The sequence below is a fragment of the Leuresthes tenuis genome, unplaced genomic scaffold (assembly GCF_036924035.1).
Source record: "Leuresthes tenuis unplaced genomic scaffold, fLeuTen1.0.hap1 SCAF_10, whole genome shotgun sequence".
Taxonomy (NCBI): Eukaryota; Metazoa; Chordata; class Actinopteri; order Atheriniformes; family Atherinopsidae; genus Leuresthes; species Leuresthes tenuis.
The window spans coordinates 3,069,475-3,092,012 of record NW_027325364.1 but is presented as its reverse complement, the minus strand read 5'-3'; the positions used below and the strand labels follow the sequence as shown (position 1 = coordinate 3,092,012).

At 43.0% G+C, this 22,538-nt stretch overlaps 1 protein-coding gene across 2 annotated transcripts; it reads left to right on the top strand.

Annotated features, from left to right (window-relative positions):
* The first annotated feature begins 489 nt into the window (after positions 1 to 489).
* nr2f5 (nuclear receptor subfamily 2, group F, member 5) lies at positions 490 to 21,644 on the top strand. 2 transcript variants are annotated; one of them, XR_011917301.1, is made up of 5 exons: positions 490 to 1,709; positions 10,396 to 10,676; positions 11,905 to 12,151; positions 19,509 to 20,860; positions 20,895 to 21,644. XR_011917301.1 is itself a non-coding variant. In XM_072393566.1 (4 exons), the coding sequence occupies exons 1-4, from the start codon at positions 1,343 to 1,345 to the stop codon at positions 19,826 to 19,828; spliced, it is 1,215 nt and encodes a 404-aa protein (XP_072249667.1). In that variant the 5' UTR covers positions 490 to 1,342; the 3' UTR covers positions 19,829 to 21,644. The 2 variants fall into 2 exon arrangements, 1 of the variants encoding a protein (XP_072249667.1); XM_072393566.1 differs by having other exon boundaries at positions 19,509 to 21,644.
* Positions 21,645 to 22,538: the final 894 nt, after the last annotated feature.

Genomic DNA, 22,538 nt, shown 5'->3' with positions numbered 1-22,538 from the left:
CAGGTGTGATGAGTGACTGATTTCAGGTGAGACGTGCATTTAAATAATCGAAAGTAAAAACACTTTTTAATTTTTGAAGATATAACCGACACAAATATTACATAATTATCAAATGATTGCATAATTATAAGCTCAGAGCTTATTTAAAAAACTCTTCTGAAACTTTATGAATAAAATATGCACAAGATGCACAGCATTTTAGTTGAATTTATGTGGCCCACTTAAACGCACTTGGATCACCCCTGTTGCTCAAATCCTTCCTAATCGATCACGGTCCAATCAGAGGTCTCTATACGTATTTACCAGGCTTTTATGGCCAATCGCGGCCGGCTCCCCACGTCCCTGTTTTCTCGCCGAGGGGAGGGGAAGCGACCTTATTTGGCATTTATGACCTTATATGGAGCGCCGCCAGGGGAGGGCATCTGTACGAGGTATCCTGCGAGTGACACTTTCCCCAAATTGTAGCTTTGAGTCTCAGAACCCAGACACAGTCGCGGGGAGAAGCGATTCTCGCGAGCCGGCAAAGATTGTTCGGTTTGTAAGCTGGCTGTCTTTAAACCGCCTCATACGCAGACGATCATCCGGAAAGCATTGAGGATATTTCGACTGTGTGTTTGGTAAATAAATACAAGCGCGCACGCTGACGACGTTATCCAAATCCTCATCGCTGCGCGCAAGAAAAAGTGGAATCAGGACTTCCCACTCCGCGGAACTTGAGCTTTTTGCCGATTTCAAGAGCTTGCTGGGACTAATTAAATCATTCACCGAACACAGAGAGCATGTGGTCAGTAGTAAAATAAACATTTGACTTAAAAATCTACTTTGAGAGACCCCAAATGCAGCGCTCAGAGTTCGACTAAAGAAAGGTGCAAAGAGGCGATTTATTTCTCTTCTGCGTTCTCTTGGGTCGCATTTGTCCTAATTTAAGTTCAAGAGGAGAGCAACGCTGATAGCGTTTTATTCTGACAGCCGAGACATTGAAATATTGGACTGACTTTCCCGAAAGGTTAAACTCTGAAGAACAACGTGTTTATGGATCGCTGCGCAGCGAGGAACACCGGGAGTTGTAGGCTATACGTCTGTGCGTTGATCATGTTGATACCTCGCTGTTGCTGTAAACTTTGATAGATGTTTACAGCAAGATTTAAGTAAGTTTGATTTTTTTATCCAGTTTTTTTCCTTCTCGGTAAAACTCAGATAATCACAGACAGACCTCTGAGTGGAGAGGGAAGCGCCTTTCGTCCTCCCTCATTTTTTTTCTTCCAAGACGTCAGGACGGATCTCTATCACGCACTCTGACTCCTTCTGTGATTTAAACAAAGACCAAGTGTTTGGGGATAGCATGGCAATGGTAGTAAACCAGTGGCCAGAGAACATTTCTGCAGATCCGGGGTCTCAGCTCCAGATGTGCGGTCAGGAGCCCGGCGGGGGACCGGGCACTCCCAACGGTTCCACCCCGGGGAACGACGCACTCTCCGGGGACAAAATCCCCAACGTAGACTGCATGGTGTGCGGGGACAAGTCCAGTGGGAAGCATTACGGCCAGTTCACCTGCGAGGGATGCAAAAGCTTCTTTAAGCGCTCAGTGAGGCGAAACCTGACTTACACCTGCCGGGGGAACCGAGACTGTCCCATCGACCAGCACCACCGAAACCAGTGTCAGTACTGCCGGCTGAAGAAGTGCCTCAAAGTTGGCATGAGGAGAGAGGGTAAGGGTTGGTGTTATTTTACCGTGTTTTAAACGTACTTCTGCTTATAAATCTACCTTATCGAGTAATTAAGGCATAAGTCAACAGTAAGAAGCCACCTTCTTACGTTGGTTTGATCACTTTTACAAAAAAAAAAAACATCTTTGCAGCTAAGTAATTTAAAGCAGAATATTGTCTTGTGCGTGAAATTATAACTTGAGGAAAATATTAGGCACTAACTTGGTCTGGTCTCATCACACTGGTTTATTCGCGTTTGCAGAAGGTCTAAATATGACGCTGTTGTAGTTTTCTATCATGTCTCGTGTCAAATGGGAAAAGTGTCCCGATGAGAAATCTGTGCGCAAATCCATTTAATGATGTGCGCGCACCATTTACGCTATTCTTCCAAACGGTTTTCCACGGTGACTGTTGTTATGGGTAAATAATCAGTCACCACCTGCGGTAGCACAATGCTTATTCCTCATTCATTTATCAAATCCGATCCATTCATCTGTGCGCGCTCTGTCCTCTAAAATCCTTCCTTTGTCTCTCTTCTTTAATTATGCTGTTAGTTCACCAACACCCCGAGCTCTAGAAGAGGATGCCGCTACATTTGTTTCATTGTGTTGGATTAACAACGGGTCAGTTAATGCCAAAGAGGTTCAGTGGAAACGTGTTTGCTAAGAGGACTGCTTCCCTTATAAATTATCATCAAGCAGAGACCAAGCATGCGCTGGCGCATTTTTCAAAACGCTAAACCAAAATTAGACAAAATTGATCTCTGCTAATTGCTGTGTTTGCGGCGCCAAGTTTTGGATCAATTTGGTTTATGCATTATTGGATGGGATTACTTTATTCCAGCCATCCCATACAAATAATTATTTTGCCTTTGATGTAGAAGGCACAGTACAACGCGCAAATTGTGCATACAATTCTTGTAGAACTTGCACGCTATGCGTAATTAACCGTTAGATATTGATTGCGGAACAATGAGTTTTCCCCACATAAGACTTCCTTTATCAAATGTCTGCATGTTTAATGAAGACGTCATACTTCGCCCTATTTATTTCCTTTCTCTGAAGACAGAATAGGGTCAGCAGCAACCAGCTCAAGGACACTTAGGAAATGGACGTTGAAGGACAGATAGTGTCTCCACGCAACGCAACGACCCCGCCGCCCTTTGTTCTTTACCACACCAAAAATGTAAATACAAAGATGGTGGGAATACCCGCCCTCCTTAGATCTGAGCTGAGCTGATCCCTCAAGGGTTCCCGCAAGTGAGCTCCCTTGCCTCCCTGGATGTGTGTGTGTGTGAGACTGTACACACAGGCATGTAAAGAAAGCCGCGAGCCACTCCGAGTCGGTCATGCTCCTTTCCGACTGAATGAACCCGAGGAAATCGCCTGATGCGCCACAGCATGTTTACTGCAAAAATGTAGCCCATCCATCTGATTAAGTGTCATAATGACGCGTAAAGTTAAAAACTGTAGCTACTAATGAGTTCTGTCAGTAGATGAGATCATTTTCTCAACTAAAATAAGCTCCTCTTTACTGTAGGACATTGTTTGGATGGTGAAATTGCGTCAGAAAAGTTGTTCTCTGTGCAAAAAATAATAATTGGTATACGTTTATAGTCATGTTTGAAGCCACAGAGACAGTTTTACTGTAGACTCTTCTTTGAGATGCCAAACACCAAAGAATTTGATTCCTAAATCCTGCTTTGGGAAACTTATGCTGCCATTGATCTGTGCCTGATCCATCGAGGAGTCATGAAAGTGGATAGCAGTGTGATTCATTTTGAGAGGTTACTGTTATAATTGTTCATAAATAATATGCATTGTCACTTTCAATTAAGTGCGTAACAAAACCCGAATGGGTCCTTTGTTAACTGAGAAAATATTGGTTTCATGAGGTGGAACTAACATCCCGACAAATCAATATATATATCTGTGTAGAGTTGAACTTTCATGAATATTTTAAACATTAATAATTTATGGTAACATCTATTTCCTGGGATTCAAAGGTGAATTGTGTCAACAAGTGGCTGGACTGTTAAAGCATGTGGCCCCCACTGTCTCCACAGAGGTCATCTATAAGTCATGTTTTCTGTATTATTCAATACGGTTACCTAAGATGCCATGTTTATTCACAGGTGTGATCCAGGGAAAATATGCATTTCTAAGATTTTAAGAAACTCTCAAACTCCGAATAACGGAATGACTCCCGTGAACATGTAGTTTGTTGAGCTAGAACAGTGAGATGTGATGTGGTTTAACGGTTAAACAAACTGTGATACCATACTTAAATAAGATGTTTTTGGACAGCAGCGTTGTCGGAGATTTACTCGGCTTGTTCCCTTAATTCTATCATTTTCTTGTATATATAATCATTGATGTCACTTGACTTTTCCTCAGACTGAATTAATATTTAGCTGCCTGAGAATAAATTCTAAAGGTTTCATGAGTGGTAGATTTAGAAGTTCTTTGCCTTTAACTGAGTGCTTCTTTTCTTCCCTGAGGGGACATTTGACCTCTTTCTTGAGACTGAAGTTGAACATAATATCATTTGTTGGAGACTTCTATCCAGAGAAGCTCTCAGCAACATGACGGCAAGCATTTCAGACGGAATCAAACTTCTAAAACCTTGGCAGTGTCTTACCAGGCAGCTACACAAAATGTCCACTTGTTTCTCTGTCACTGCAGTTTGCACGATGACAAGGAACCAGAGGCAGAGAGCTTGACAGATCCTTTGAATAGGAGGGAATGTTTTAATTTTGAAAGAGGACAGAAAGCCCCATGTAGTAAGTTACTGTGCTGATAAATGCATTCATACACAGCAACAAGGTCATCCTGTCTGTTTCTTAAGGCAGCATGCAGATACACTCTGTTTGTGGAGCCAACATGCATCTGTAGTACAGGAATCTATAATTCCCACACTGGACACACTCAGTGGGAAGTGCTGCCTCCTTTGACCCGTGTTGCAATCTGACACATTCTTACAGCAGCAGAAAATATAGGTCACCCAAAACGACAACATTAATAGTTGACAGGCTGAAGTCAAAGTCCAAATGTGTGAAGCGTTCTGGGCCTCTCCAGTGTGTAAATACCCCGCTGGAGCGCTTAAGTTTAACAGTGTGTATTGACTAATCCATACTCCACAGCGAGCGAGGCGATTTACCACCAAAACACTGCGCTTTGTCCTCCTTTGACTCTAAAAACCTTTACCTATCTAAATAGCTAAATTACGTAATTTAGCTATTGACAAAATCTGATTCTTAACATTGGACTGAGTCATTATCAGAGACCTTTGAGTGGAAAGTGGCTCCCATTGACATACTGTTCAGCACTGCCCAGTTAAAGTGATGGAGCCCAATGATGCTCTCCTTATGTACCAGAATATCAACGGATCCCTTCTGTTGGATCACAGATGTGACAGAACCGGTGTGAGCTTCCTGTCTGCAGCCACTTCACCCTCTTAACCGGCTTTGGATTCTTTTGGTTGTGACTTAAGTGGCCCAACCTGTTTTTATGTGTCACTAAGGTCACTTGTTACAACCCACTGTTGAGAAAGAGTTTCTGTCACAGTAGAAACATTTAAACCCTGAAACAGGGTCCCACTACCGGTGTATTTTTTGGCATTTACAGAAAATCTTTCTCATGTTCACGGCGTAGAAGTGGAGCCTTGGCAGGAATTAAAGAGAGAACTCAGTCCTACTTTGGCCTGCAGGGGCCAATAAGCATATTGTGAGTGAGGCTCACAGAGTGAATTGTGTTTACGGGTTCATTCAGGAGCTGCTTTGTCATCGTCTGAGATGGAGACTGAGGGCAAACGGCTCCACACAGCAAAGCACCCAAACTCTCACAAAGCTCCTCATCTCTGTCTCTCTTTGTCTGTGTCACTGTGTTCCCTCCCGCTCCCGAACCGCCCCCGGTTTCTCCTGCGTCCGCGCTTTCTTGTGTCTTTCCCGGCCGACGCATACCTCTGCTCTTTCATGTTTGACAGACATCTTGGGACAGACTCAGTCATCTTTCAGCGAGCAGGTGGTTTGTTCTCAATAATTTATCTTTAAATGGGGAGAAGAGGGGCAGTTAAGCTGTCAAGAGAAACCCTTTCGCTGGACCACATATCTGTTTTCCTGCACGCTACAATATTAATTTGACACATAGCAGGTTTAAAAACTCGATGCTGTGCTCTGCAACAAACTGCTGTCTTTATGTGCAGCTATGCTAGCATTGATCTTTAAATCATCAGCTGTTTGTGGAGCACACAAAGGCAGATTGAACATGCTGCAATCACATAACTGAATTCTTAGCTCTTTATAAAGTTGTGATAGTTGGTAAATTCAACATGTCTTTGGCAAAACTAGCATTTGTGTTTGTGTCCATCTTTTAGCTCCTGCTCTCTGCAAACTCCTGACAGAGAACTCTGATCTTAAAGCTGGTGAGTGCTTCTCTGTGCGCACCAGCGATTAAACTTTGTGTGTCTACTTTTGTTGCAGGACAGGCATTGTAAACTGAGAACGACACTAAGAGAACCGCTGTGCTTTAACAGTTTAAGGTGGAAGGATTTTTTTTTTTAAATAAACACTGCAGGAACCGCACATGAGCCTGCTCTTGCACAATTTCACACAATGGGATCAACAGAGTGGACCATGGACTCCGCCAGGCTGTTTGAAACCACAGTATTTGTAAATGCCGCATAAATAACACTAATTCTTTTGGTAGAATTAACACTGAACTCCAACACATAGTTAACCCCCTATAGCAACAACTGACACACATTTTAGCTGAAAACAAACTAAAGATGTGCTTCAAATGCAGCCTGGAGCTCAACAGGAATTCTAAACTTAAAGACACGAGGCTGTAAACTTTACAAACTATCTCTGCATCTGATTTTTGTGCAACGTAATATCACATTGTGTCTATCTTTGTCAGTCTTTTCTCTCCTTTTACACACTGGCCCCTCTCTGCTCCGGCTTGACTGTCGTTACTCTGTTGCAGTGACCTGCAGGTCAAAGTTTAGGGCCTAAATAAAGCTATGAGAGCCATGGGGATATCACCTTGGTGTCACATCACACACGGCCCCCTCAGCTGGAGCACACGTGTACATTTGCACACGCCAAAGCGTATAAAATTACATTTCCTTTACTTTCCAAATGTATTTTTAGTAGATAAACATCTTGTTTTTCAACTTAAAGCCACATGTTGTGTTATTTCTAATGTCAGGATAATGTAATTTTCTAATATTAGTGACCTTCATGCTCTAAGCAGTGACAGTGGAAGACATGGAGAGGAAGCATGTTTATTTCTTGCTCACCAATGCTCGCTTTAGAAATGGAAAAGCTTCTTATTAAACTCAACTATTAGATTGAGGCAGATCTATAATGCATCTGTGTTGCTGCGGAACTGTGACCTTTTAGTCCAAATGTTGATAGGCCTTAATTGTATTTAGCTGCTGTAATTCCACAAACAGTCTGACCCAGAGGCTAACCCAGGGAAGCCAGGCAGCTCTCTGCCAGCTGCCATTTGCTGAAGTGGCATTTTGAAAGACGCAGCTGAAAGGTCCCATGTTACCTCAGTTCGCTTTCCTCCTGCCTGTAATTCTGGTGTCTGGATTAAAAACTCTCACACTATATTTCCTAAAGTTGCCTTGCTTTTTCTCTGCTAACAGGCTAATTCGGTTTAATTAAGCTAAGCCACAGTTCAATTAAAAAGCAGGATTACAGCGGACACCCGGTCTTATTTTCTATTCCCATCCCCCCTTTTTATCCTCTGTCTCTCTATCCCTGGCCCTGCTTTCCTTTTCTTATCCTCAGGCATCTGTTTAATGTCATTCTGCCTCTCTTGCTCTCTTTCTGCCCTCCCGTATGTTACGATACCACAGCTCTTTCTCTCTATTCCTTTGGACCTTCCCACCATCGCCCCTCAACTCCTTTCTCCTTCCTGTCTGTTTCTCAGTCTCTTCGCCAGCTGTAGGCGAGGAAAAAAACAGAGAGCGATGTGTTTCAGTCAGACGTACTCAAGTGCTCTGCCTCTCAGGCACGAGTGACCCCCACAATGAGGCTTTTGAAAAGTCAAGTGGATCAAGTAGATTCCCTACCATCTGCAGGATTAACCACTGATCGATATAAGAGCAGATTAATAGCAGTGACTTCACATATCAGGCACATGAGAAGCAGGTCTTTATGGAGGGTAAAGCTGTGGTCAGTTTGATTCATTCTATGTAGAGATCCAAGATGACGTGTTTTCAGCTCGTTCTCTGAATCACTGAAGAACTCAAATAGATTCAGTTCTAATAATATACACTCACACTTAACCATATTTACAGAAAGATGGAAGTTTGGGGCATGTACAGAGCCCCTAGGTCCATGCAGGAGTAATTCGATCCCCTGCCATATTATCTGGGTGATTTTGTTCAGTTTGGAGAAGCTCAATTTTGTAATATTGTGGTTGGTTAGAGTAATGTAAACCTGCTCACTCTCATCTTGGCCCCTTACCCTTCATTTTAAAGGGAAAAGGTAGTGTTTTCTATGGTGAAACGACCACAACTTCTCTCCAAAAGAAAAGAGACACCTTGTCTCTGCGAAACGGTCGGGTAGAACCAGGTGGAAGGACCGAGAGGAGGAATTAAAAATGGATTCATGTCCAAACTCTTCTCAGAAAGTGTCTTTTACGGCTGCTAACGCTCAGCTAACGCTCAGCTAATGCTTAGCTAACGCTCCAAACATCATTCCAGGGTGTTTACTTATGAACAAGCAACATGTTCCTCATAAGGTGGCTGGAGGGGGGGTGAAGGACAGTCAGAGGAAACATGACACAAGACCAACTCTGGAGGGCGTTTTTCCACTTTTCTGTTTCCACATGCTTGCTGCTTGATTAGATTTACGCTCTAAAACTACTCATTTAGTTTAAAGTAAACCTAAACTCTGCGGTCAGATTTGGGAGGTTAAAAGTTAGAGTTAGAAAAAAGCATCACGGCTTCTCTTTTAATGTCTGTCCCTTGTTAGAAAATAGGCTACAAACCCACTGAAGTGCATTCCTCAGCTCATGATCAATGCAAGATTTCCATTTTGTGCTTATTGCACGAGCTTCTTCAAACAGATTTACTTTTCCAGAAGTCGTCTTCCTGAAGTTGTGAAAGTGTGTGGTGCACAGTAAGTTGTCTGCACAAGCCTGCCTTGCATGCACCCCACGTTCACCAAGTCAGACAGGACTGCTGCTTTCAGGAAGTCTTTCACCACCTTAAAGTGACTGAAAACATATTTGATCAGTTAATCTTTGTGGGAATTGCAGCATCTCATCTTGGAGCACTTTCACCCCTACGGCTCAGTGTTGTTTGATTTTCCCTTGTTTGTAAAATTCTGCAAAGCCGGAGGCACGCTGCTAATCTGACAGCCGTCCTTTGCAAAGCAGGACAAGAGCTGCCAGAGTGCGAGTGACGAGGAATGTCTGTTGTGCAACATTGTCTTTGTGACGGGCAACACCTCTTCCCAACTCGGCCTTGCGAGACTATGCTGTTTGCAGAAGGAGACGGCATTCTTTTCCCTGAACATGAGTTGACACAAGTTCACGGGAGAAGCTAGTAGTTTGAGGTCAGCACCTTTTGTGCAGAGGTATTTTTTTCAGCGTGCAGACGAGGTACAATTAAAGGCATTTTTATAACGGTCTTGAGTGATTTGACCTCGCGTTTTTCAGATGCGTCATGGTACGTTCAGTCGCCACAGCTGCTGGGTTTGAGTTGACAGGTGATGGAGAGTTGAAAAGCATTTTCCAACCCCTCCTTCTGCCTATTCTTTCACCCGTCTCTCAACCTCCTGCCTCCACCTGTCTCTTTATGTAAACCTCGACTCTATCTGGAGCCTCATCTCAAGCTATATTCAAACATATTTCACCTTTTCTCTATTGCCCTCCCGCCACTATTCCTTCAGCCCTCATGTTGCCCTCAATCTCACTTTTCTCAACTTATCACCTTTCCCTCTCCCCCTCTCCACCTTATCTCACCATTTCAGCCTTTTTACCTCATTTTTTTCCCTCACACATGGCCTCTCTTTGCATTTTCGCTGCCTCTCTCCCCTCTCCCTCTCACACTTGCTCTGTGTAACAGTAGATGGAGTTATTAGTCAGACAGTGGGGATGGCTGAACAGGTGTTTTCCAAATGGGCCTTTGAGCACTCGCCGCATCATCATCACTCCACACCCGTGGGGGTTGGGACATGTGTGTGTGTGTGTGTCGGAGAGCTTGGCCTCTGTGTGCCCTTTTCGCCTCAGGCTGAGCCATTTGCCATTACAGGGACTGGGGGGATGTAACATGTATTCATGTGCGGGTGCATAACATATGTAGGTGTGAAGAAGTGTTATATCTTTACCAGCTGCTGCTTGTCATTACTCATTGATGCACAACAGCAGTGGAGAATGGCCTTGGTCTGGCCACTTTCCACCACCCCACTGGAAACAAGAGCACTGACACATTTAAGAGTCAGAGAAATGTTGCACTGTATGCTTTCCGCCCATTCAACAGTCCGCCGTCGGACACATTTTACAGACCCAACCTGCTTCTTTGGACTTTTAGGCCCCCGATACTGTTGAAAGTTTAATAGTAACCGTATGGCATGAAGTTTGAATCGTTAAAAAGTTGCATCGGTGATTTTGTGTGCAGAAAGAAACGGTCAAAGTCAAAGCTGACTTCTCACCACTGTCTTTTCCAACAGCAGTCCAACGAGGACGTACATCAAACTCCCAGACCAGCCCAGGACAGTACCTGACCAACGGCACCGACCCGTACAATGGCCAGCCCTACCTTTCCGGCTTCATTTCCCTGCTGCTGCGTGCCGAGCCCTACCCAACGTCTCGCTACGGGGCCCAGTGCATGCAAGGAAACAACCTGATGGGCATTGAAAATATCTGCGAGCTGGCAGCCAGGCTGCTCTTCAGTGCTGTTGAGTGGGCCAAGAACATCCCCTTCTTTCCCGACCTTCAGCTCATGGATCAGGTGAGTTAGCTACTTAGATGACAGAAACACAATCTGACACAAGCAGCTCCAGTTTCTCCTCAGTGTCGTGTCTTCATAATAATTAACGCTAACAAGAAAATCAGAGCTTAAATAATGCTCGAAATAATTAGATTCCCTCATTCACTTGATTCAAAACCAACGAAAGATCACAGTTTCATTACCTATAAGCACATTTTTTAAGACCTCACACACTCTGCTGATGCTTTGCAGAAGAGCTGATCCAATAAGAAAAAAAAACAACACTATTTTGACTGTTTTTCCATGTTAATCATCACTCCATTACATGTAAAAAGAAACCTGTATGGCAGATACAGGCACCCACGGCGGTTAGTGTGAACGGACCTGACATCAATCCTCCACATGTAGATTTACACCCGCAGAGAAGTCCTGGCGCAGAGTAATTGCCTGACCTATAAATATTCACATGCACATTTGGCAGGCTCAGTCATCACAAATATGTCATGCTATAGCTGCGCCCCATCATTAATGTGTCATTAATGTCAAATCACTATGTAAAATACTGTATATGTGTCCTTTCCCTCTGAGTAAATGCTTTAGTGTGCTCCGACTGCTGGTATTCTTTCCATAAACCCACTCTTGTGATTGTGTAGCAAAAGGCTTCATCTATGTTTACATTTGGTATTATTCAGCTAATGTTTAAATGGTGTTTAAAGCCTGCTCTGCTGTTATAAAAAGGCACTTAGTGTTCAAATCTTCAGCAATTCTCAAAAGGGCTTTTGCAATTGTGACTACCAGACAGGTTTGAGAGCAGATTCTGCCTTAAAACATGTGTTTGGGATGTAGAAATAAGTTTTATCCTCTTTGGTTTTGGCATTCTGAGAGTACATCCTCCACAAATGCTAATTTTATTGCACAATTTTTGGATAAAAGGATCCGTATTCAACTCAAAATTTACCGTGGTCCTCCTTGGTCCAGGCTCCATCTCTCCACTAAATGTAATTAAATTTAGATAAGTGGTTTTTACATAATCAAGCTGACAAACAGACAAAACAGCAGTGATCGGGCTCTTTCCTCGGCCGAGTCATTGAAGGTTGAAATCTAAATTTTAGGTTTGTCAACAACATACAGTTAAATCAGATTATATATTTTAAAAGATATCCTCCTGAAAAGTGCATTAAACATATTCGGCAAGAGAAGCTTGGCGTTGTTTCCCTGCAGTAATAGCTCTGTCCCACTTGTATTCCAGGTGGCGCTGCTGCGCATGTCATGGAGCGAGCTCTTTGTCCTGAACGCCGCCCAGTGCTCCATGCCGCTTCACGTGGCGCCTCTGTTGGCGGCCGCAGGCCTGCACGCCTCGCCCATGTCTGCAGAGCGCGTCGTGGCCTTCATGGACCACATCCGAGTCTTCCAGGAGCAGGTGGAGAAGCTGAAGGCCCTGCAGGTGGACACTGCTGAATATTCCTGCCTCAAGTCCATCGTGCTCTTCACATCTGGTGAGTATGAGTGAAACCCACTGGTGATAAAAAAAAAAAGCCCCGGTGTTGTCTTTTATATTTAACATAAAGCTAGAAGGGCAGATGTGTGGAGAGTAAGGAGTGAGAAGTTTAAATTTGCACATTTTCTCGAAGATTATTCATCCTCCTAAAGCAGTAAAAGTAGTGTCTCGTGTGGCAGCATTTTCATAATAACCACTTAATGAACTGTTGGGTAGGAAGTAAAGATTTACGCCATTTAAAGGGCAACATTAGCTTCATAAGAATATAGGATTGGGGTTGATGTTTAGGCTGAGACCAGCTTCACACCAGCTGTGTCACATGTGCAGAATGATTTCCATGTTAGCTCCCAAACTGACGGGTTAGCACATGAACACTGGCTGTGTGGCACCTCGCTGCAGCCATGCACGAAGAAAGCGGTTCTCAGCAGAAATATTCTGCTTTTGCTCATCATATTGACCTTAAATCAGCATCAATAAACCAACTTGTCGCAGACCTTTGAAATATAGCTCACTCCTTACCATGATTTATTATTCTTAAATTTGTAACCGGTCTCGTGTTATAACTGGACTTTTTTCAAGTTTTGACTTCATTCTGATTCATTTCAACCATAAATTACCCGAAACTCTGAGCTTATGCCCATGAGAAGACACATTATTCTGTGAAAAAACGCTCAGGCGGTAGTCGTGTTGCAACACAAAGGTCAGCAGTTCAGCCACACACACGCAATTTTAACTTTGAATAGGCTGCATCTGTACAGAAAATCTAAAACGAATGTAATACGAATCTATTAAGAGTCAGTTTCTCTGTCGTTTACGTCCAAAATGATAAAAACAGAGTTTAAGAACAGAATTATTTGCCACTTTACGTCATTTCTCTCTTGATATGAAATCCCTGCTGCTGCTGCTGTGTGTGTTGACTCGTCTGCTGAGGTCCATGCAAGCCTTCAGAGTTCGTAGTTCCTCTCCTGAACTTGCAGATGCAGACAGGTGGAAGTGAAGTGACTTTATGTGTGTATATATATGGGTTGTTGTGTGTTTCCGACACCCAGGTTGACTAAATTGCCACCGAAGACGGCGGTGAATTCTTTTTCATCGATCCAGTGTTTCTCCCATGTCCCCAGACCGTAACAAGGTGATCCATACTTGTTTTTAATCCAGCACAGATGGCTGAATTCCCCCCGTTTATTCTCGCGACTCTGTCCCTCACATGGGGACAAACTACACAAACTTACAGGGGATTATTGGTAGATTTGAATGTCAACACCACCTCTCTCCTGTGAGTAAGTTTACTGTGGCTCAGACAGAAAAGGAGGAATTAGCAGGTGGCTAATCTGACTTCTGTGGCGCAATTTAATTCTTTTGATTGGTTTATTCATGTCAACTGGGACTCTTAATCACAAGGTATCACATAAACAACTTAACCTGAATTAGAGAAATGGCCAATAGGAGGGATTTGCTGTGCATTTATTTTTAGCACAGGGAAACTTAATTCTAGCAATACAATCACTTATTTAACCAGAGAACAAGAATAAAGCAGTAAATAACACATGTAATTCATGTCTGCTGGCTGGTTTTTAATCTTTACGCATATTTTTCATTATATATTAACAACTGATTGCTGGTACAGATTAACTTAAAAAGGGACTATGAGTAATGTTCATGTTAAAGTTGCGCAAATTAATCAGAACAGCTGTTAATAAGAATAAAAAAAGACACAATTTCTGTAACATCGATAAGTTTGTGAGTCTTTAGGTGATGGCATTCAGTCTGTCAAACACTTTATGGTCTTTGTGGCTCTGTGGTTTCTAAATAACAACTTAAGTTATGTTCTAAAAGTATAGCCGGGGTGAATGGAAGCACTGAATTTCTCTTTTTTTCAAGCTATTTGAGACGTCGGTGTTACATTTACGAGCGTTTGATTGCACTGCTGTAACAAGCGTAGCTGTTAGCAAGTCGACAAAAACGGGATTTCTGCGTCACAGCTGCTGTTCGCAGATGAGAAATCCCACCTTCACGCCAAACTTTCTTTTTTTTTAAAGAGTCTTAACATGCCTACTCAGTTTCCTTTGCAAACTGTGACACACTTTTGTTTTTCCTTAAATGAAACCGGCCCAAATGCAGCGCCGTATTGTACAAGAAGTGCATGTGGATGGGGACCCCACACTGCAGACTGTTCTAACCTTTCACCTTTCAGTCTCCGTTGCTTAAGTTTAGGCATAAAAACATGATTAGACTTGGATATTAATACTTATGTGGTTGCAGGTTTGCTTCACTTTTGTTTGAACGCAATTCAATGAATGTTTGACAGGATTTTATTCGTAGAACGGATTTAAAGATGAATAATAAAACAGCTTAGCTCGATGTGTTTTACTCTCTAACTGAAACCCCTTTCAGACAAACACCCTACCTGACTCTGACTGGTCATTTGCAATACAAATCACCTCTATATAAAAGCAATAAAAGCTCTTTCTTGATAACATTTCTGTCACACAGAACTGAGCAGCATCAAAATGACACGAAGCTTCGGTAAAACATGAGCAACACGAAACTCTCGCAGAGCTGTGAATGTATTTTCATTTTGCGTTTCTCCTTCTCGTCTTCATGCTTTCGTTAAGCCAAACACATGGATGTGCTTTTGAAAATCTGTTGCAGAAGCCAAAGAAAGGCATCAAATCTAGAATGAAGGGCAATTTTCAGTGTGACGAAGGGAAAAGAAACTGCTTCGGAGCGAGCTGCAAGCAGACGTAGATGTTTAAACGGGAAAAAGCCTGGTCTTAATCCACAACCTTTTCACCTCCACAGAGGCTGACCGAGAGGTGACCTCAGTGCTGCAGCAGATATTGTCTCACTGGCTCCATATGTAAATGCTGCAGCGAGTCATGGTCTCTGCTCGCAGTGAATTTCTCTGTAATGTAATCCTTCTGTTATGCTATAAAAGGCATCTATTGATCATTTGAACTGCTGGTGCCTTGTTTTAACTTCTTTCTTTGGGTTGTGCCTGGAGTTTTTTAGCTTTATCTTTGAGTTTTTGAGTTAAGATGTTGCTCACGTTTATTAACTTTACCCCAAAGAAAGTAGTTCAAACTGAATGAGATCCATTGTTCTGCAGACATAAAGAAAGTTATCACAAACTTTTTAGTGGTGTAATAATTTAAAACAGAAACTTTTCTCACCCTCAATGGCTCAGCACACCATAACAAAGAAAATGTCGGTATGCTTGCTCAGATTCGAGGCCTTGAGCCTCACATCCTCACATAATGTGGCGATATGTCCTCTCCACTGAGCTACAGACGAGATTAAATCAAAATACAATGGTTGTCTGTCTTTACAAAAGCTTTGAGACAGTCATTGTTTTGATACTGCTTATACACAGACCCTGTTGAGGTTTATCCTAGCAGTCACAGGGCTCCAGCGCAAGCCAAAATACTGTCACATCTGGGATCCTTCACCGAGAGATCATGCTTTGTGACCCACAAGAGAACCGAGGGCGAAGAAGTCAGCGCTGAGATGTCTCGTTTCTGTGTGTTTAATTGCGTTTTTCCTCTTTTCTGCCTTGCATGGCTCGTTAGATCCACTCTGCATGTATGCAGCATCTCCACCAAACCTCTTCTGTGTAAATGGGTGGATCCACCTCTCCTTTTCCTTCCTTCAGTCATCTCTCCTTTATGATCCCATCTATTATTGAAACCAGTCACCCACCCCTCCTCCATATGCTCCCCAAACCCAAAACTCCAAGCTGAGTCCAAGCCCCAGGACCCCTGCCCCCACCGCAGGAGTTGAATTATGTATGCTGCGTTCAGTGAGAAGAAGGCTTCGCTGTGACCTACATAACCCCTGTAGCCCTGAGCATCTCATGCGACTTCCCTGTACGGGCAGATGCACGTGCTCACACATTGATATTTAAAAGAAAGAAAAAAAAGCTGCCTTTCTTGTCAAAAGGTATCTGGAGACGATGCATTTTGTGAGAGATTTCAACACTGAGAACTGTAATGGAGGCAGACATTCACTCCCAAACACGCACTAAACAGACCTGTTAATAAACCTGACTCCTACAGACCTGGTACGATGACCTAACAAGTTCAGACAAACACCAATTGTCTCTAACCTCCCTCTGAGTCCCCCCACAACTCCCCTCCCCCTGTGAAACCCAGGCCCATCAAGCCACATCAGTGAGCGGGCATCTCAGTCCTGCCACCCCGATCCCTCGCCCCCTCTGACCTGGTGTGTGCCCAAGAATCAGACAAAAGAACACGGTGCTTGGCGTGGAAGGGCGCCTACAGAGCTGTCACTTCGGCACGCGAAGTGGTCTCAGTTGCAGAGACAGCTTTGCTAATCCCAACCAGGCAGTTGACTGTTTTGTCACGCAGGACCCAAAGTGGCAATCTGACAAAAACACAGTCCAGCTACCCCCGTGTGGAGGGAAATATAGCCAAAGTGGGAGCGATTATTCACACAGAATAATGAGAACAGAGGCCGTTGGGGGTGAGGAGGGATTGACATGCTTGATTAAAATATGGAGTAAATTAAATTTTTTGTAGAGTGGGACGGAGGCCAAGCAAGGCTGGCTTTCCACAGGGGACAGATCAAAGTGTGTGATGATAAAGAGGGCCTATGATGCAAGGTTAGAGGTGAAAACTCACAGGCCAACCCTCTAAAACAGAAAGAACGAGCTCAAGAATAAATTGCCCTCATCGAGTACCTGTCTTCCAAATGTGGGTTCACTCGTGGGGCAGGGAGCACTCTCTCAGAATATACGGCACATTGCAGCGTACAGTAAAATGTGTCTTTGTTTAGAGTTCACACATTTCTGACCTCCTTTACTAAATCCCCGTGCTCTCCTCTCCACACAGAGGGTGTGAAAAGTATCGCACACAGTGTTACACACTCTCTGGGTTGTGCGAGACTCTGGCCAAGGAGGGGGCCAGCGGCAGGGGAGGCATGATGAGGTGGAAGGCAGAACATGACCTCCAGCTGAGGGGAAAGTGAACACTGCAGTGTGCTGTGAACACAGACTACGGGGGTGAAGGAGATTTGTGTCCCTGCAGTGACAACCTTGATTTTTTCTCAAGTTATGGCAAGGCTGCTCTGACTTAAGGAGTTTAAAGGCAAAAGAGCTCAGTTACACTTTATTGCTCCTCTTTTTATTGACCTTTATGGAATCTTTTTAAATGAACTAAGTAAGTATTTGCTCAAGAACACGTTTCAAAATACAAAAAAAGCCGTGTTCAGCATATAATGAGCTTTATAAGCTGCACACAGTTGCTTCCTGTGAAGGTGTAATGATGTTCTTACTGAGAGTGCATCATCTCTGCTTCATAAGACATCGGAAAAACATCTAAATGGTCCACAGATGTCTAAATTCAGCTCAAAAGTTACAGTTTTGTTGACGTCTAAGCCTTTTGTTAAATGTAGGCAGCCTGGATTGTTCCATATTTATGGCATTTTATATGAAACTGTGTTTGTGTGGACCACGTTTCATCCATTTCATTGCATCATCTTTCTTTCAGCTCACAACTGAACAAAGCCATTGTATGTTTGTTTTTTTTTTACATATTGATGTTAAATTAAAGTTAAATTAACCAATTTTCAAACAAAACTCAACATTTTAATCCTGGGTGCCATTATGTGGGATTTTAGGCTAGTTTCCAGACTTCAATTGTGCATCTAAAGTTGTTTTTGTGATATAACAATTAGTTATAAAAGTGGTCTAAACTTAGCCAGAAATATGCACGGCTAAATCAGGGGTTAAGACGAGATGCAACGCTGAAATCACATCTCGGGCTCACAGGCTGCGAGCGTCTGTGTGGCGTCAAATATTTTCATTCTATCAAAGCACCTGCTGTTTTTCAGACATGCACAAGGTTTCCTTTCGTGTCCTGATATACTGTTGACAGCGATATTAGATTTCTGGGGCAAATGCGGAGCAAACATCACTAGAGTGTTTACTGGTGAAAAAACATCTATGCAAGAAGATCTGTGCAGATAGGCCCTTTGAGCCTCTGGTTCCAGGAGGGCTTTCTGGACCTGAACATGAACAAAACTAACATGCAGTCGCTCTGATTTAGAGTGTCAACTGTGAACTAAAAAGCCCAGCAACACGTGGCTCTCATGAGGCAGCAGAAACATTCAGCGTCAGACAGAAGTTTCGAACAGCAGAAGTAATCACACTTCTGTTGCTTCTTGGCACAACTTCCTGGCAGTGAAACACAGGACTAAGTTCACAAAAATTAGCAAGATTACCCATGTCAGCCAAGCTCAACTATGCAACCTTCATAGGAGGATAGAATTAATTACAAGTGATACCTCACACTCCTTTTAGCCTCGAAATGAAAACTCCTTCATTGCCACTGGATCATCATAAGGATGAATAGAATATCGATGTGCTTTGTAGCTCAGTCTAATACCCTTTGATGCATGTCTTCACTTTTGATGATGTTTATGCTGTGAAAGTTATTTGAATTTATCTAAATGAATCTGGATCAGGCTCCCCTCCTCCAAATATGCTCATTTCTGAGTCCCATAAAGTCAAATCCCAAACTCAAGGCTTCGAACTGCGGTTTACAAAGCATTGGGCGACGTCTTGGTGGCTACGTCCATCTTTCACCTGCGGCCTGTTGGGAACAGTTAGAGGGCCTACTGTCTGGTTAAGTTTCGGCACTAAAGGCACATGGTTAGGTTTAGGAAAAGAGTAGCTGGGTTCAAGATCCTCTACTTCACGGCATTAATCTTGTAGGCTGGATAAACAGAAATACAGTTTCTCTTTCTCTGCAACCATCCTCTTTGTTGATATTTGACATTAGGGATCCTTTCAAAATGGCCGTCCTCTGCTCAGAGGCGTGGCAGTGAGCTCGTACCAAACAGCACCAAGTGAGCAATGTTTTGCTGCAGGGTATAATCCATGTTCTTTGGCTAAAAAAAGAGTCCAACAAACATGCTAGTTTTCCCCAAATAAATCGATCTGTGAGCTGTTTGAGAAGACGTTTTAATCTTTACGTTTTAGTCTGAGACTCTTCGGTTGAAGTCGTATTCATGATCCTTAAAGGCATGTTGTGTTTTTAAGCAAATTGCAAATCATTTACTAGAAATGCAGGCCGACAGGTACGACAGTAAAAGTGTATATTTGTCTTATTTTTCCTCTGTTTATACAGAAAAATAAGTAAACGGAAAGTTTTCTCTGTTTTTATGTGGTTATTGTGCTTTTTTTTCACGTTGTCACTTTGATTTTCCGTATTATGATAAACTCCTCCTCCTCCTTCCAGCTGCACCTGTCTTTAGCCACTAAGATTGTTTGAGCTGGATCTTTTCTGTTCAATCCGGAGTGACACGAGAAAATAAAATCTCTCTCTTTCCTCTAGACGCTATGGGGCTGTCAGACGTGGCCCATGTTGAGAGCATCCAGGAGAAGTCCCAGTGTGCTCTGGAGGAGTACGTAAGGAACCAGTATCCCAGCCAGCCAAACCGCTTCGGACGCCTCCTCCTCCGCTTGCCCTCGCTGCGCATCGTCTCCTCCCCGGTCATCGAGCAACTATTTTTCGTGCGCCTCGTGGGCAAGACTCCTATCGAGACTTTGCTCCGCGACATGCTGCTCTCAGGCTCCAGCTACAACTGGCCCTACATGCCCACGGTACAGCGTGAGCGGCCCCTCTCCCTCCATTACAACGAGAACGGGCCCTGAGGCGGAGACACGTTCGGACATCTTTCTTTCCTTCCCTTCATTGTCTGCAGTTCACCTTCTCGGCTTCCCCAGAGGAAGCAACTCCCTCACCATTCCACTCTAAAGATACTTTACCGTCCTGGTTACACAAGCGTACCGATCGTTCTTCATTGCCGATAAAGAGACTTGGTGGCCCTTTAAAGTCCCTGAGCTGATAGTGCAGTCTACATTTGAGATGTGGCATGAGCTGGGCAGGTTGGTTAGAATAGGTTACCACGCAGTTCACCAGCAGGTCTGTTGGACTCACTTCAGATGTCGGTCTCAAAGCAGCAAACATTTGCTTATTTGTCGGTGCTATGCCTACACTTAAAGAGGCTGTGCACACACATCATGTGCAAGCATGGTGAAAACTGCACAAGGGCTTTGCCAGTGGGACTCTACAGCCGGGAGCACAAGGCCTGTGTACATTTACCACTTTTTGAAAAGTAAACCAGAAGCCATTAAAAAAAAAAGAAGACAAATGCCAAAATGTCTTGAACTTTTGCAGAGGACATGTTTTATTGTGTGTGTTTGTATTAGCACTGTTTATATGGAGAGAAAACTCATGATTGTGTCCATATGTACAGTATATCATTGATTTATAGGGATCTAAGGCATTTTAGGGTTCAGTGGAAAAAAGCTCAGGTTCAGAGTGTGAGTTGACAGACAGACAGACAGACAGACAGACACGTCAATAGCAGCAGAAGAACAAAAAGACAAACCCAGCAAATTATACTCTTATCAGCAGCCAGTCCCAGAGCTGCATATTGCCTGGAATACATTGTTGGTGATGAAAATTGACCTTTTTTGGTTTTGTCTACAATTTGACTACACTTGTTTGGGGTCTCAGATGGAGAAAAGGAATGTGTTGAACAATACAAATAAAAGCTTTAGGCACTTGCATTGTAAACTAGTCAGACCCCACACTTATTCACTCCTGTAAAATCACAGCACTGGTGGAGTCTTTCTACCCTAACCCCAATTGATCGACACACATTTTCACTTATTCAGAAGGCTCATTATAGCTCCCCTCATGATGTGTTCGCAGGCGGGAGTCACGCAGCTCGTTGTTTTTGTCTTTTTTTTGTTATGGTTGTCAGTATTGGACCTTTTAGACTTGGGCGGGATGAGGGTGGGGGGTGCATTTTTTCAAAATTAGCTGTACTTGCCTTAGAACAACGATTTTGTCACTGAGCATCTATCTTATGACTGTGCCATAATCTCTCGTTACCTGTTATAACAGGTATTATGTGCTGTCAGGAGTGGAAAAGAGCTGGCGTGATGCTAAAATGTAATGTGCACGTTGGAAAAATGATGCAAAAATGTGGCTATTTTTTATGCAATCGCAAGACAACATAAAGAAAACAGAACTTTTTGCTTCGACTTCATGAGCACTTTGAGGTTTTGGACCTCGTGCACGTTCTTTTCCACTTCCTGGTGATATTGTCGTGTAGGGAAGAATCCCTCAACTCTTGTCATTTGAGCTTATCATGAGGATACAACAGAGTAATGTATCACTAACCTCTGAAAACCTCAGTCTATGTTGCAACATGATCCCCCTTGGACTTAGAACTGTGTTTTAGTTTAGGACTATTTTAAGTTTTTTCCCCCCTTCCTCACATTTCCAACACATAGTATCAGCTTCATAGTATCGGTATAAGTATTGAAAAAGCCATCTGGGACCTGAGAAAGTCGTCTGTTAGTAAATAAATTCACTGAAAGTTTGTTTTTATCCCCTTTACTTTTGTTTGGAAATATGAATCGTCCATGAATTAAAATAAAATTTTGTTCACACTAAGTTTTCTGCTGTCTTTTACTGTCAAATAGTAAAAATCCTCAGATGGTGCATACGTTACATACTATGTTTTAAATGAAAATTTCGATTTAAAGAGCATCTAAGCTGGAGCTGCACACATTTTTTACTTGTAGGCTGATCCTACATTTACAGAACACAGTTTAATTATGTGTGTCCCATTAAATGTGCCACATAATAACCCAATTCTATGTTATTTAATGTGGGCGTCGCTATGGCAACAGAAACATAAATGGAAGCACACATTAAAGTTATAATGGGTGACCTCATTGTGACCTCATCAGTGAAATAACGCAGGGTGGTTAATTTATTCCTCAGCGTCATCAAACGGTTGCTCGCTGTAACTTTAAAAATGAACCAGTGATTAACTGATGAAACAAAGTAGGGCCACAAAACTTTCCTTCAGACAGACATTTGCTCTGAAAGACGGAAAAATCTTGTTTTCATTGAGAAATTAATCAGTTTTTAATCAAACTGGACATCAGATGCAGTCACTCACCTTAATGATACATGAATATAGTCATATAAACAAGTGTTATGGGTGACTGGATAGTGTAGTGGTGTGATTGCCACCTTCCATGTGGGAGACCTGAGTTCAAATTCCCTGCATGAAAGGTACTACCTCCAGTAGGGGTCCTTAGGCAAGACCCCCTTACCCTACATGCCTACCTGTAAGTCGCTTTGGATAAAAGCGTGTGCTAAATGCATAAACATCTAAACATCTGTTAACACTGCGTGGGACTATGTAGTTAATATCAGTTTCAAACGGATAACTTCGGTTATACTCAATACAAATGCAGCCAATGCTTCCCCCTTAAGAAGAGGGGATTGTGGGTAATGTAGTTGTGATTCAGCTGTTTTGGGAGCGGCTGATGAATG

Excerpts from the sequence above, each read along its gene's own strand:
- nr2f5 (XM_072393566.1), top strand. The coding sequence starts at position 1,343 with ATGGCAATGGTAGTAAACCAGTGGCCAGAGAACATTTCTGCAGATCCG. Across the intron at positions 10,677-11,904 it reads ACCTTCAGCTCATGGATCAG|GTGGCGCTGCTGCGCATGTC; the intron begins GTGAGTTAGCTA and ends CTTGTATTCCAG. Across the intron at positions 12,152-19,508 it reads CATCGTGCTCTTCACATCTG|ACGCTATGGGGCTGTCAGAC; the intron begins GTGAGTATGAGT and ends TCTTTCCTCTAG.